The sequence below is a fragment of the Heteronotia binoei genome, chromosome 11 (genome assembly GCF_032191835.1).
Source record: "Heteronotia binoei isolate CCM8104 ecotype False Entrance Well chromosome 11, APGP_CSIRO_Hbin_v1, whole genome shotgun sequence".
NCBI classification, from domain to species: Eukaryota; Metazoa; Chordata; class Lepidosauria; order Squamata; family Gekkonidae; genus Heteronotia; species Heteronotia binoei.
In genome coordinates this window covers 49172547-49186880 of record NC_083233.1, presented here as the reverse complement: position 1 = coordinate 49186880, position 14334 = coordinate 49172547, and the positions used below count along the sequence as shown (strand labels likewise).

General features: G+C 41.7%; 2 protein-coding genes across 3 annotated transcripts in view; both read right to left on the bottom strand.

The window, feature by feature from the left end:
* Positions 1-8895, bottom strand: part of CABIN1 (calcineurin binding protein 1) — a 102548-nt gene extending 93653 nt beyond the window's left edge. Inside the window, exons 1-7 of one of the 2 annotated variants that reach the window (XM_060250119.1) lie at positions 8469-8895; positions 7915-8007; positions 5128-5241; positions 3068-3202; positions 2495-2675; positions 1806-1935; positions 405-554 (exon numbers count right to left, since the gene is read on the bottom strand). In XM_060250119.1, coding sequence (XP_060106102.1) covers positions 405-554; positions 1806-1935; positions 2495-2675; positions 3068-3202; positions 5128-5241; positions 7915-8007; positions 8469-8471 — 806 coding nt within the window. In that variant the 5' untranslated portion in view covers positions 8472-8895. The remainder of the gene's footprint in view (positions 1-404; positions 555-1805; positions 1936-2494; positions 2676-3067; positions 3203-5127; positions 5242-7914; positions 8008-8468) is intronic. The other variant, XM_060250120.1, reaches the window with a different exon arrangement.
* A 2581-nt stretch (positions 8896-11476) lies between these two features.
* Positions 11477-14183, bottom strand: DDT (D-dopachrome tautomerase). Its single transcript, XM_060249500.1, has 3 exons — positions 13852-14183; positions 13058-13233; positions 11477-11904 (listed from the first exon to the last, which is right to left on the bottom strand). The coding sequence occupies exons 1-3, from the start codon at positions 13957-13959 to the stop codon at positions 11832-11834; spliced, it is 357 nt and encodes a 118-aa protein (XP_060105483.1). The 5' UTR covers positions 13960-14183; the 3' UTR covers positions 11477-11831.
* Positions 14184-14334: the final 151 nt, after the last annotated feature.

Below are 14334 nucleotides of genomic sequence, written 5' to 3'. Positions count from 1 at the left end.
CACCATTTCTAACAACAATAACATTTAAATGCAGCTAAAACCAGCAGATTAAAGTAAGTCATAATGATGTAAGGCTGTTACTGATACCATCACTTCTAGAAAATTGCTATTAACTAGCTACCTTGATGCGGTACTAATATAACATCAGGTACTGGGAGCCCAGTTCAAGGAAACAGAACCTCAGACAGAATTACAGTTCCCATCACAGTGATTCATTTCAAAACAGGCCACTGAAATAGAATTAACTCCCAGTAACTCCAGGGAAGTGAGCTACTATTATGAACTTTACATGAGATAAAGGACACACAGCTGATCCATTACATAGTAGCACAAGAATCTGGATATTATTAAAATTCAGACCACATTCTGAACTGTCTAACTAGGAGAAAATGCTCCACACATACGTGAAAACGGAAATTGGCTGGATAAGCTTCAGATCTGGCTCACACTTCCGTGCCATCAAAGCCTGCCTTTTCCGCCGCAGCTCCAGTGCTTCCTCAATTATTGCTTTTGCTTCAGATGCACTCACATTGACATCGTGGATTGACATATCACTAAAAATTCAGGGAAAACCAGATACTTAGATAATCAAGATAACCAAAGTGTTATGTTGACAGCAGCAGCAACTCTGGATGCTGTATACCAAATTTTGCACTTCAAATACCAGAAGCAGTATTAAGTAACAAGCAAAGATTCTTTCAGGGAAGATACTGCCTGTCTTCTATCAGAAATAAAAACCCCAGACAATTTTCACCAGGATGCAAACATACTTATCTTCAGTGTTTAAAGTCATTCAAAAAATATATAGGTACAGTGACCCGATTCACTGCTGAATTCTGCTTGTGAGAGATTAGCTTTTCTTAATGCAAGAATATGAACCAAATGACATTCTGTCTCATGCAGCCCTACAAGAGATTTTTTTTAAAAAAAAATTCTCATATTGACATATGAACTAGGAATGCAACATGGACCAACAACAACAAGTCTCAGCAAATATACTTATATTTTGCCTTTCAGAGGTACACCTTGCCTCCAAATGCAGTGACAAATAACCACACAATTAGCCTCATTGCCCAGTAGGAATTGGACTTTTCATTTCACATTTTCCAGCAGTCTTGCTGAGGCTAAGCATGTCTGGGCATGCCAATCTATGAACACTATTTTCACTGCCTTGAGTTTCACGATATGGAACCAATGTAAATGTTTGCTGACGACTTTGAATGCTGATCTTCGATTGTAATAAACTTGAGTTTCATGACAGAAGAATGACAGGATATAAATTATACTAGTAATATTCATTAAATTACAGTCCTCCAAGTATGATGGGAAATCTCTCAAAAAGCAGCCTGATGCTGTACAAGACTCTGCTACTCAAAGGAAAACATCAGAAATCTCTCTGGATATGTGTAAAACATCTCTGAACCACAGGTACCATGTGGGCATAAAAACAGTGACAGAGCAATAAACATGAAAGCAGCAATATTTGTTATCTAATTAAAAATGCCTAGAGGAATGGTACACAGGAAATAATCCTAAACTAAGAATCAGATTAAGAGATTCCTGATACAAATAATTGCTTTTGCCAAATAAAAGGGCAACCTGCAATATTATATCTGTGGTTAGCATTAACTATGACTAAAGTCAAACAGGATAAAATAAATACATGAAACAGAAGAAATTCAATTATTCTGTGTAGACAACAAAACCTCTGGGACAACAAACTATCCTAGAAAATCAGACCCTCAATGGTCTCCCTCAATATCCTAAGTCAAGAAACTTCAGAATAAAGGGATGGATGCAAATACCCTTTAAGGAACATTCTTAGTGAATCCTTCCTGAGGCATGGCTGCTCCTCGAAAATCTTCTCCTTAATAACAAGTCCTTTGCTGTACTGGCAGTCTCTTTCTAGTGCTTTGCAGATAAAATACAAGCATGCTGGGGATAGAAACAGAAGTAAGGAACCTAGTTCATTCATTCTATACTCTTTTCTCCTAGTTCTTCATATACTCAATAGCATAGAGTCAGCCTGATAAATGAGGGCACTAACTGAACAAGATAAAACTGATCCACTAAAGCTACTACATTGGCCTTCTGTCCATTACTATTCAAAATATTATACAAAATCTGCTAATACAGAGCAAGTTAGGGAAAAAATGAGTGGGGCTCCTCACACAGGAAGTGGCAAAGTTGCCCAATTCACATGGCCCTCCATTCCAGGGCACTCCACTCCAAGATATAGTCCTCCAAAATACCAAAACCTAATATGAAAAGAGTTAATTTCCTGGATTATTTGACAGACATTCAAAAATTAATAGATTCTAAATATAATCAAAATTGTGTCCTTGGGGAGTACTCCCATCTCAGATGCCCTAAATCTATCTTTAAAATTTCACGGCATATCTGATTTTAAGGAAGTGATTAGCAATGATTTAAGATCTATTGCAAAGACAACATTATCATTTACAAAAAAAAAATACAAAAGGACATAACTTACTTGTGTAGTCACTGAGTGTGTAGAGGATAGTGATAAGGTTATCCAAGCAAGGCCAATGATCTGGGTTACACATGAGACCTTCTTCAAAAGCATGTCGTGCTAGGGGAAGGCGCATAAGCCTGAGAGCCACACTACCAATTTTGTACCACAGGTTGACATCAGTGGAGTCCAGCATTACAGCCTGGAAAACACAAAATGTCAAGCATGCACATACAGATTGTACCAATTGGAGCAGAAAGTAATCACAACTGAGGTAATAAGATTCCAGCACACAATTTTCAGGACATTTCAGAGTCTGCCAACAAAGCTTAAAACATAAGGTTCACAGCACCTAAGCTCTTGCTTCATCTTTAAAGTGAAATTCTGGATATATGCTGGTTGCACTTTCACTGAAAGACAAGCTTCATGGAAGCTGAAGGCATTAGAGGGCAGCTCACCAGTCTGAAATGGAAACCCCAACAGCAGCACATTTCGTCCTACTACTGAAAGATGGCTGTGTTATTCTGCTGTTGTATTAGCCACATACAGAATGGAAACACCAGCCCTGTGTATATTAAAACACAAACAGTGCACCTCCAGGTAAAACTCCATAGCTGTCTCCAAGTCATCTCGTTGCGCTGCCAGCTGAGCCAAGTTTTTGTAAGTAGAATATTTTAGCATCAGGCCAGGATGCTTTAATCCTTCTCTCTCATCACCAGATGGGACTGCCTGAAAATTGGAAACCAGGTGAACAAATATATTAATCATTAACAATAACAACTCATCTGATTTTAACAAGCATAACACCAAGTCATTCAAGGCCACCTGAACCAGAATGACTTTGGAAAGCAAAATAAGCATACCATCTTCTCAGTGAACCACAAATGGCTCACAAATCCACCACCACAAATATCAGATTGGAGGGAGGGGGGATGCCTTCCTTTGGTTGTTAAAGTAAACAGGAAAAAATTATTCTAGCTTAAGTTTCTATGGTCTAGAGCCCTCTTCTTTTGATGCACTGGATGAATCTTGACTACAGAGACACCATGAAAAGACTAGCATGGTAATTAGAAGCCAAGTGGGGATCTGAAAGTTTACTGAGCAAGCTCTGTAGGTCAGCTCCACCAGAAAATAGAAGTACATTAAACCAAACATCTCCTGATGAGGTAAGGGACACCCATTCCAGGTTCAGATGCTGTGGGGAAAAAGGGCTACATAAGCAAGCTCTACAGTGACTTCAGACTGAAGTACAAGATTGTCAGAAACCAAAGAACCTTACCTCTAAAGTCTTACAAAGCAATACGTCTGCAAAGCTGAAATTGCTAAGCAGACTTAAGGGGGGGGGGGGCGCTTCTGGATATTTTCATAACATAGGTAACAGTTATTTTGCTAGAAAAATAAAGTTGAAATTTTGAGGGAAAATGAAATATGTACTGTATTTTTCTTATTCAATATTAATTTACTACATTAATATCATAACGCATATTATGTATAAATTGTAAGCACTACAAGAAAGGACATCATAAAGCTGCAAGATAAGTACACTAACAGAAGCTCCATTTTGTTCTATTCCCAACCCCAAGAATATTGTGCTCAGAGCTGGAACTCTGCCATAGCACCTGGTGAGACTGATGTTAAAGGATACACCACAAGCAACACTCCCTTTTTCAAACTGCTTCACTCTTTAACAACAAAAAAAACATGTCTGCCAGAAACCTAACAGTTCACAAGAAGACTGGTCTCCTAAATAACGTATTTATTTTCTATTTATTTTAAAATATTCCTGTCCCATTAATTCATGAACAGCCCAACAGCTTATCACCACTGCACACAGAAAATATAACTCGAGATAAAACCAGGCACATGAAATCCATAAATCATCTTTAAACAACTTGTCCTTCCGTATCTTATCATTTAAACAATAGATCCTTGAAAATGATCTCCAGTTTCTGACAGATCTGGATCTTCCAAGTCTGAACTTTCATTGTACCCTGGCTGATTTTTGAGAACTACGAAGTTGGCAGAGACAGAGCAGGCTTCTCTATTACTTCATAAGTTAGCTTGCTTATTTGATGTGTTTATTTCCAAACACAGAGCAGTTTCTTTCACAAATGGCATAAAAGAAAGGAATTAAAAGTATGCCAAATGATTTGTGTGTGCTCACAACCTACAGAAAAAAATTCCACACATTATAATTATTGTGCAATGAAATAAAGCAATTTTGATGAGTTAAGCTAATATTTTAAAACTGCCTTATAATATATTCATCTAATTGTTCCAAAAGAGAGTATTTCTCCCCACCAAAACAACTACTTTTTCCATTGGAAACAATGAAAATGGTTTTAGGAAAAAAATCCCCCCCCCCAAAAAAATTCCAGTTTCTTTTTCCAGACTTCCATATCTCTATTCTGAAAAGTATCCCTTGTATGTTTCTAAGTAGCTCAAAATCTTCCCTTCCATTAATATGTTACCGGTAGCCTATGAAAAGTATATAGCATTATGCATTCATTCAGCTCCCCAAAACTCAGATCAAGAATACCCCAAAGGACCAGACTGAGGGCTACACATTCCACAAGATAAGGATGTTACAGATAGTGAAGTGGCAATGCATCACCCACCCACCCACCAGACAGAAAGGATCCTGATTCACTGACCTCTCGTAGCAGGCGGGTCTCAAGGAGCTCATGGTAAGCTCTGGCAGATTCTTCAAACAGGTCATGCTTCTGAAGATCCAAAGCTTTATGATATAAAGCAAATGCTTCTGCTTCCTATAGATCAAGAGCAGCACCATTAACTATTCTGATAATTTCTACTTCATCTTTCTGCGAACTCACATAAAAAGTTGCTCACAAATAAAAAGATAAAAATATACATATAAAACCAATACAAATATACACATCAAATACAATACAATTGATGCTATCCACAGATGACATCAATTCTATGGAGATTTCCACCTGGGGTAGATTGTAACCTGTTCCCATGTCAGCTTTGCAACCAATCTAATACTCTTCAGTTTTTATTGAATTTAAGTTTGATTGCTCTTTTCTAGCGCTTCCCCTCCCTCCAATCACTGGCTCAATGTACTCACCACCTTTTTTAATTAAAGGGGAAAGGGACCTTTGTATTATTCACATATTGATGGCTATTCACTTCAAATTTCTAGGCGGCCGTTCACTGGATAGTAAACAGCACTGGGAGCAAGATGAAACCTTACAGAACTTTGCAGACCAAAGGCCATGAGGCACAGAAAAATCCCTCAACATCACCTTCTGAAACTTTCTCAATAGCATCAATATTCACCACCCATTGGGACAACACACTTCTGACAGACTTTAGTAGCCACAAAGGACATGGATCCAGGAGACAAGTGATGGGTCTCAGATCTAAGTATTCTGTTCATATTCTCAGGCTGCACTAACTAAAAGGAATTCACAAAAACCTAAAAAATGCCTCAATAACATTTGAAATCTATGTAATTGATGTGAAGAAGAGTTCAAGTCAAGTTAGATATGACTGATTTTATCCATAAAGTGTTCAGCAATCTGGATATACCGTATAGCGTGCCGCCAAACACCCACTATTTTCTCCTGGAGACACAAACAGCTCAGAACAGTACTGCTAGAGGATGCTGTGCAGACTTAAAAGGGCGGAAAAGTACATTTTCTTTCTCACCATACCTGCCACAGAACAGACTTTAAGGTGAGTTCTATCTTATGTTAGATTTAGTACAAGTCCATTCCTACCGTCACTTTAGCCATCATCCCAGTCACTTCATTTTCCTCTCCGTTCTTCAAGAACAAACAAGCTAGATCTAATACAGAGCTGCAACTGTGTCTTTTGACCAGTTGCCTTCCTGATTCCAGAGATCCAACTCCTTAACACAACAGAGGAAAATCCAATGAGGTGGTACAAAAAATGTATAAATCTGGTTTTTTTTCCTGCGGTAAGAACCATTCTAATTGGTCCTCAACCCCTGCAGGAGCTTGGTGTTTCCATTAACCTAAACTCCATCAAATAACAATCTGTCCACAAGAGAATCGAGTAAATCTTCCAAATCACCAATCTCACACCCTGCACAGAACACCAAATCACAAATTACTCCTGCTACATATGTAGGACTCAGGGTAACAGCCCCTCAGATGTCATGGCAACCACTTAACACTCATTCAGACAGCACAACATCAGCACTAATATTGAAGTCCCCATAATGACAAGCCTGGGGACCTCTAACACCAATGGGCAGCAGACCAGTTCCATCAGTGGAGGCACAGCATGGGGGGGGGGGGATGGGCAAAAGGCAAAGCACACAAATATCAATAAGGACAAGCACTATTTTACTCTTCAACTGAATCTAATGCAAATAAAATTCACCAGAAACACCAAGAAAAGCCACACTTATCAAGCTGTTGGTTTTTTTATAAGAAAAGTGTCAAAGATGTGCCTAGAAGTGGTTACAACTCTGTAACACAAAAGCTGCAATGCACACCTCACAATCATTAGAAGAGCAACTTTTTCCCTGAGAAACTATCAATGTGCTGTAAAGGACATGAAACCAAAAAGAATTGCCTAAATTCCAAGAAGGTTACAATCCAAGTTTAAATAATGAGTGAAGCTGGCATACTGCAAGCACCTCAGGTCTAGACATTAAACTGGAACTTCAGGCATATTCACTTTTACTGGATTATTACTCGTTTTCTCATCACTTAGCCACTTACACGTATGAACTTATTCCCATTGCATTTGAACACTGTGCCATTTTCTATCTGAAACAGCCTCCACAGACTTCCACACAAACACACCTGACATAGTTTATCTATATCTCCAATCCCACTAATTTTAATAGTTTATGGGTAGCTCTCACACCTCTTCTTTTTACATCTCTAAAAAAGCCCAGCAGGACCCCTAAGGAATCTGTCACATTTTTTTTTAATTTGATTGTTTTTAATATTCTGTTCTATCACCAAGGTAACATAACAGCCCTGTGAAGAAGATTATGCAGAGAGACAATGACTACCTCAAGGTTTCCAATGAACTTAATGAAAGATTGGGGATCCTAGTTACAGGTGACATACCAATCAGACTGAGATATATGTCTGAGGTATATGTTATTAGGCTAAGGGAACAGAATTTTAATCCAGCAATAAAGTAAGCAAAGTGTGTTGTTGAGTTGCATCTGATTCATGGTGACCCCAGGGTTTTCCAAGCAAGAGATGAGCAGAGATCATTTGCCATTGCCTCCTCTGCATAACAACTGCAGACTTCCTTTGTGGTATTCCAAATACTGACTTTGGGGGATCCTGCTTAGCTTCCAAGTTCCGATAAATTCAGGCTAGTCTAGGGCTGCTACAGCACGTGTGTTATAGAGTCCAAAAAAAAAAAAAATCAATGTGGTAGGGTTAGACAATGCTAGAATATTTCAGGAACTGAACTTTACTTACTTGTGCCTCCTTTGTCTGAGTTTTGTGGCTTTTAAAGGTTCCTTCATGGTCATCTTCAACAGTAGAACTGGCATTCAATGCTGCAATTCTTATCTAGAGGCAAGGGGGGGGGGGGAGAAACTCCTAAGACTTTTGAAACAAATTTGTTGGCCATTATCTTATTCCAGAACCCATCATTCATTCAAAAGAGTGGACAGAAGGAACCCACTACAATATGCTTTGACTACAATATACTCTGACAATATACTTGACATTAAAGAGAAGTGCCGGGAGGAAATATGGCCACCACCACCACACCAAGGATAGGTGACGCTGCTCGACTATGTAGAGAGATTATACTAAATCTCCTACATTGGTTTAATTCAGAACGGAAAGCATACGAAATAGTCTCGGCATACACGGCTATTATCTTTCTCGGGGCCGGCTTGGTCTGGGTCAAGGGATAACAGAGGCTGTGGGTGCTCTCCCGCAAAGAAAGGGGGAACTGAGACGCGCGTCAGCCTCTCTCCCTCCGACTTTCCAACAAGGTCCATCAGAGCCGAAAGCCGCCTCACCATCTTCGAGGAGATGCGGCGTAGTCGTTCCCTGTCTCTGCAGGAGCTTGTGCAGCAGCAGGAGAGCCGGGAAAAGCTTCCCACCAGCTCGGCTGAGGGAACGAGAAGCAGCTAAGACCACGATCGGCAATCAAAGACCAGTCTCGCTTGGACCGCCAACACCGCCCCTTGTTCAGCGGGGCTTGAAACGAGCGTCGCTGCCTCCTTAGAACCGGTATCTAGTTCAGCGCCCCGCCGCGGCGGAGGAGTCATGAGGGAAAAGAGCCACCCGATAAACCGCCGCTTAGTCCTTCTTCTCGAACGGGCGGGCCAGTTTCACACGTGCTTCACGTGTCTACGCCTCGCCTCGGGAGTCAGTCAAGTGTTCCCCTGATGGGGAGGGGGAGAAGGGAGAAGACTCCCGGAGGCGGGGCATTCAGAGGAAAAAGAGGGCCGGCGGACTTCCGCGGGTGAACAGCAAAACGTCTTCTGATAGGGTAACACCTGCCACCCAATGGGAAAGCAGGGGCCGGAAAGGGCGGAGTGGACTTGTCCAACCTTTCCCGCCAAAAACATTATCTCCGCCAACGTGTTTTGTTTCCGGAGCGGCACTGTCGCCCTGGAGAAGGTGCTTTTTAAATGTGAAAAAGGGGTTTTTTGAAGGCACAGTTCAAGGTGTAGCAAGCTCCCGTGTTAGGGCTGCGTAGAAGCGTCATCCTGTGCTGTCCTATGATAAGGTATAAACAACAAAATATGAAAATACCATGTGTGTATAACTGCCAACAATAAAATAATTTTCAAAAATTTCTTTACATAAATTATCTCCTATAATTTAAACACTAGCACAGGATACAAAGAGCTGATGTACTTTAATTTGCAAAGAGTTTGGTTGCATTAAAATATGAATATCCCAATCCACAATGTGAAGTGGTACAGCTAGGGTTGCCAATTCCAGGTTGGTACATTTCTGGAGATTTTGGAAATGGATCTTGAGGAGGGCAGGGGTTGGTGAGGGGAGAGCCATCAAGAGGGTATAATGTCATGCAATCAACCCTCCAAAGCAGCTATTTTCTCTGAGGGAACTCATCCCTGTCTTCTGGACATCAGTTGTAAGTCTAAGAAATCTCCAGGCCTCATCTGGAGATTGGCAGCCTTAGATACATCTTATTCCATTACCTGTGCTGCATGTCTAGACCAGGCATTATACATAGAGGGCAATGATGTGTCAAAACAGACTGTGCCAGTTTAGCCAGTTGGCAGCAGGTCACCTTTTGGAATGCTGTTTTAATTCTCAGGTCCTTGGAAGTGGTGGTGATAAAAAGTAGTACCATCAAGTCAAAGCTCAGTTATGGCAGACCTGTAGGATTTTTGAGGCAAAAGATGTTTGGAGGTGGTTTGCTATTGCCTGCCTCTGCATAGCAACCCTGGACTTCCTTGGTATCCCACCCAAGTACTAGCCAGGGCTGACCCTGCTTAGCTTTCAAAATCAGATGACATTAAACTAGCCTGGGCCATCCAAGTCAGGGTGGAAGTAGAAAACCAGTGTTCAAAGTATACTGATAGATGAGAACGTTATCCCTGCAGTGCTACTGCTCCATATATAGGAAGGTGTTTTTGAAGGAATTTCCAATGGTGTAATCTGGCAGCTGGAGTTATCAAGAGATGCAGTCCATTCTGCACCTTGGACCTCATTCTCCTGCATTTCTGAACCAGGCCTAGAATCTACTGCTAAGGCCCTGCTCTGTGCACCCCCTCTGAATAATGCTGGGAGTGGCAGGTCAATAAATGAGGGATTCTCTGTGGCATTTGCTGATTTTCTATCTTAAATTGTTACTTGAATCAGTTTGATAGGGGTTTTTTTAGAAGTTGGTGTTGATATGCTTGCTGACTTTATGATATTACTTCTATTTTGTGTTGTAAAATTGTTTTGGGAGCAAGTGTGGTGTAGTGGTTAGAGTGTCAGATTAGGATCAGTAGAAAAGAATAAGAATCCAGTAGCACCTTAAAGACTAACAACATTTGTGGTAGGAAATGAGCTACAGACAAACACAGCTACCCATCTTGATCTCAGACAAGGATCAGAGACCCTCCATCTTGAATCTTCATTCTGCCATGGAAGCTTGCCTGGTGACCCTAGGCCAGTCACACATTTTGAGTATAACCTACCTCACAGGGTTGTTGTGAAGATAAAATGGAGACAAGCAGAACAATATAAGTCATTTTCAGTTTCCACCGGGGAGAAAGGCCAAGAAATGAAGTAAATTAATAAATGCATAGCGCACAGAAAGGCAGAATACAAATTTTCTAGAAGATAGATTGTTTGGGCACCAGGTTTGCGGGAAGGACCACTTTCATAAAAGTCTTGCCCATCTTTCAGACTTCATATGGTTTCCTGTGTTTCCTCTTTATAGGGGGGCCTTGGGGTGCTTGAGATGACCTGAATTCTGAATCATGTGACGCTGTTAAGCCATGTAACATTGTTAATTGGGAACCCGAAAGGAAGCTATACACAAACTTGTTTGTGAAAGTGTTTGGAATGAATAAAGCAACGTCACCCCAGAGTCGGAAACAACTGGTGCTTGCACAGGGGACCTTTCCTTTCCTTGGAATGAGTATATGAAGTATTATTTTTCTGGAAGGAAATATACTTTACCTGAGGAAGGACCACAGACTGAAACGTGCTTTAAAATCCGAAAACCATGTAGTGGGGAATTACAACTTTTTTTGAGGCTACTTTTCAAGAATATATTCATCTGAAGACAACAGTGGACAATATTACAAGACCACTTGAGTTAAGAAACTGCTTGGTTGGAAGGACTTTATTACATATAGAATTTGTATAATAAGGATTGTGCCAGTATTTGTTGAATATAATTTGTGTAGATTATATTTTTGTAGTGTCATTGAACACAGTCGTTTTGGTTTTTTGTATTTGAGATATTTTACTGTGCTCCCCTCCTGTGTTACTTTAGAGTAGGGAATTCAGCCACATCAAACATTATGTCAGCATTCAAGAAAAACAATGGCACTGAACATTGAATTGGTAAGTTTATTGTTAACAGAATGTAATTTGCCTTTACTGGTCCCCAAGCAAACAGCGTATCAAGAGGCTGTAGCTGACAAATGTTGTCCATACAGAATAAAGGCACCTCACACAAAATCTACACAATGGAAGGTAATAAAAGGCTTGGTCTGACAGGTGAGCACACACATGCAGTTCTTCAAGAGTTACATCCTCTCTTACCACTTTGCTAGATAAACTGGAAACTCGGTTTATTTCAGAGAAAAGAAAAGGTGTTATACCCCAAAGGGTCCTGCAGAGCACCACTAAGTGGAGTTTATGGCCTTGGCCAAGAGCGATGATTTGGTGGACTTTTGAACACTTCACAGGAAAGTCATGACAGTCCCCTTCTTGCCAATCTGCCAGCGTTCCAATGGATGGAACTGAATGATGATCCTTTGGGTGGGAGGAAAAAGAAGTCATTTTAAATGGTAGAAGTACAATTCTTTGCTCTACAGCATAAGAACAGTGTCACTCAGCCTGCTGATGGAACTGTTTCAACTATGCACTTATCTTTCATGCTGTAAACTCTTCAGGTGCCTCCCTCTGACTTGGCTATCTAGTTGCTGATGAGCCTCACATGTTTCCCCTTTCTGAATTCTGGAATTGCTTTTGTAACTTTCCTTGGGAGAGGAATGCCCAAAATGTGGAGAAAGGAGAAAGAGCTATTCCAACACACTCTTGTGTACTCTGTCTATAGGGAACCTGAGGAAATAGGATCTATTCACTCTCTAGCAGCACCTAGCTGTCCACCCACAGAACACATTTTTGTTCAATACAGGGATGCAACACTTGACATGCCATTGTACTTGATGGCACTTAACACACACATCAGCGAGACATAAATAAATTTGCTCAGTCTCAAAGTTTCAAGATTAGCATTTGTCTTCATTTTGTTTTCTATGGTCTACAAGTCCACATGAGCAGTCAACACTAAAGGACTCTTGCACAATCATGAACATTTGTCATGTCCCACTTGGAAAATGCATCAACTGCATTACAAATTACCATCATTGCACAAACAAACGTTTAGACTAATATTCTGTTGCAAGCAGCATGCCTTGCACATGTGGAAATAGGCTGCTGGATGTAATGAGGTTTTCCAAAGCAAAAATTTAGTGCAGCCTCTGCCTTTACATTACCCAAAGTGGACCACAGAAAACACATTAGTAGGCCCAGCAGCATATCTGGCTATCATGGTAAACTTTTGTAACTCTTCAATAATGTATTTGCATCCTTATTACAACATTTGTAGACAAAAGTCGTTAAATTTAAACAATGAACATATCTTAAAAAATGTGTTGAATATGCTGACAGTATACAAAGGAATTATGTAATGCTGTTGATTATATTTTACATTAAAGTCTTTGTACCACATATATTGTACCACATATATTGAACAAAGCCTTGACATTAAAAGAGAGAATACATTTCCCATTTTTGCAGAACTCCCTCAATTCCTTCCCCTCCCATTAAAAAAAAAGAATGGTGGGGAGGGAAGCCCTGTTTCCCCAATTTCTCTGGCTCATTCCAAGGGCTTAATGCTTACCTGTCAGTGCCAAGCTTCAGTTCCTTGGTGAGGAACTGAAAGAACTTTGCACTGTGCTCCTTGTTTTGCTCCGCAGATCCCACCACTTCCAAGGAAGACACAACTAGCATCACACAAGGCTCCTGGGAGCCCCCGACCATCATGGGCAGGTCACTCTTTACTGTAATGTTCACCCTCTGCCAAGTATCCAAGAAACAGCAAAAACAAATTAGCGCCCTACAGCTAGAAGGCAGAGTCACACAAGAACCAGGGAGCTGACAGGAGGGAACAGGTAAGCTTCCTCCCCATCTCCCAGATAAAGGAAGGACTCCCTTTCATACCAGCCAGTTTTCCCAGTTTTACAGCAGCCCGCTGTATTATCTTGCAAACAGGTCAAGCAGCAACTGAGGACTAGCCTCTGTCCCTGGACTTCAAACAAAAGCTCCACAGAACGAGCTGCCCAACTCCTGCCCATGTGCAGAGTGACCTCAGACCTTTCCATAACCCAAGCTTGGGGCAGGCATATGACGAAAGACTATGCATATGGCGTATTCAGACTGTACACGGCAGAACTCTACACGAGGACTTCCCCAGCTTCGCCCACCCAACGCCTGGTTTGAAGAACAGCGACTGGCTGGATCAGATCAGAAGCCGGTAAGAAGCTTCCAACCAGGCGCTCACGTGCAAAGTGGCGCCGTCCGTTTGGCTACTGCCTTTCGCATCGCCGGGTGGCACTCTAGAGCTGCGCCCGAAGAGCTGGAAGTCGCTAACTTGCCCAGCAAGAAGAGGCATCCTGCCAGACTCGGCCCCCTCACCTCCACGGGCTTGGCCAGGATAGAGGCCACCTCCGAGCACAGTTTGGCTAGCAGGTCGCTGGGCAGTCGAGAGGCCGGCAGGTTAGTCTGCAGCTCCACGAAGGGCATCGTTGCTCGTGCAGCTGCCTCCGACGACCCCTGGAAACACTGGTTGAGCCAAGCCACGAAGGCTAAACTGGAGCTCCGGAGGAGGCGGCGCTCAAGGAGTTTTAGAGGCGGTGCTCGCAGCGCGCTCGGTCGGGGAGAGAAGGAATTTGCCCTTGGGCGAGTCAGCACCGACAAGCTCCGTCACCAGCCCTGTGTTGCGCAAAGGGGCCGGCCACTGCTCTGCTTCCGTAAGTAAACACACTCGCCAGAAAAGGCTTCGTTGCTACAACTTGGCCGGGAGCTCGTTGTTTGCCGCATGGCATGATTTTGTTCTGAAAACGATTGCGCAAAATCTTGATTATTTAATCTGCATGAAGTATTCGCGCCTCTGTTTAT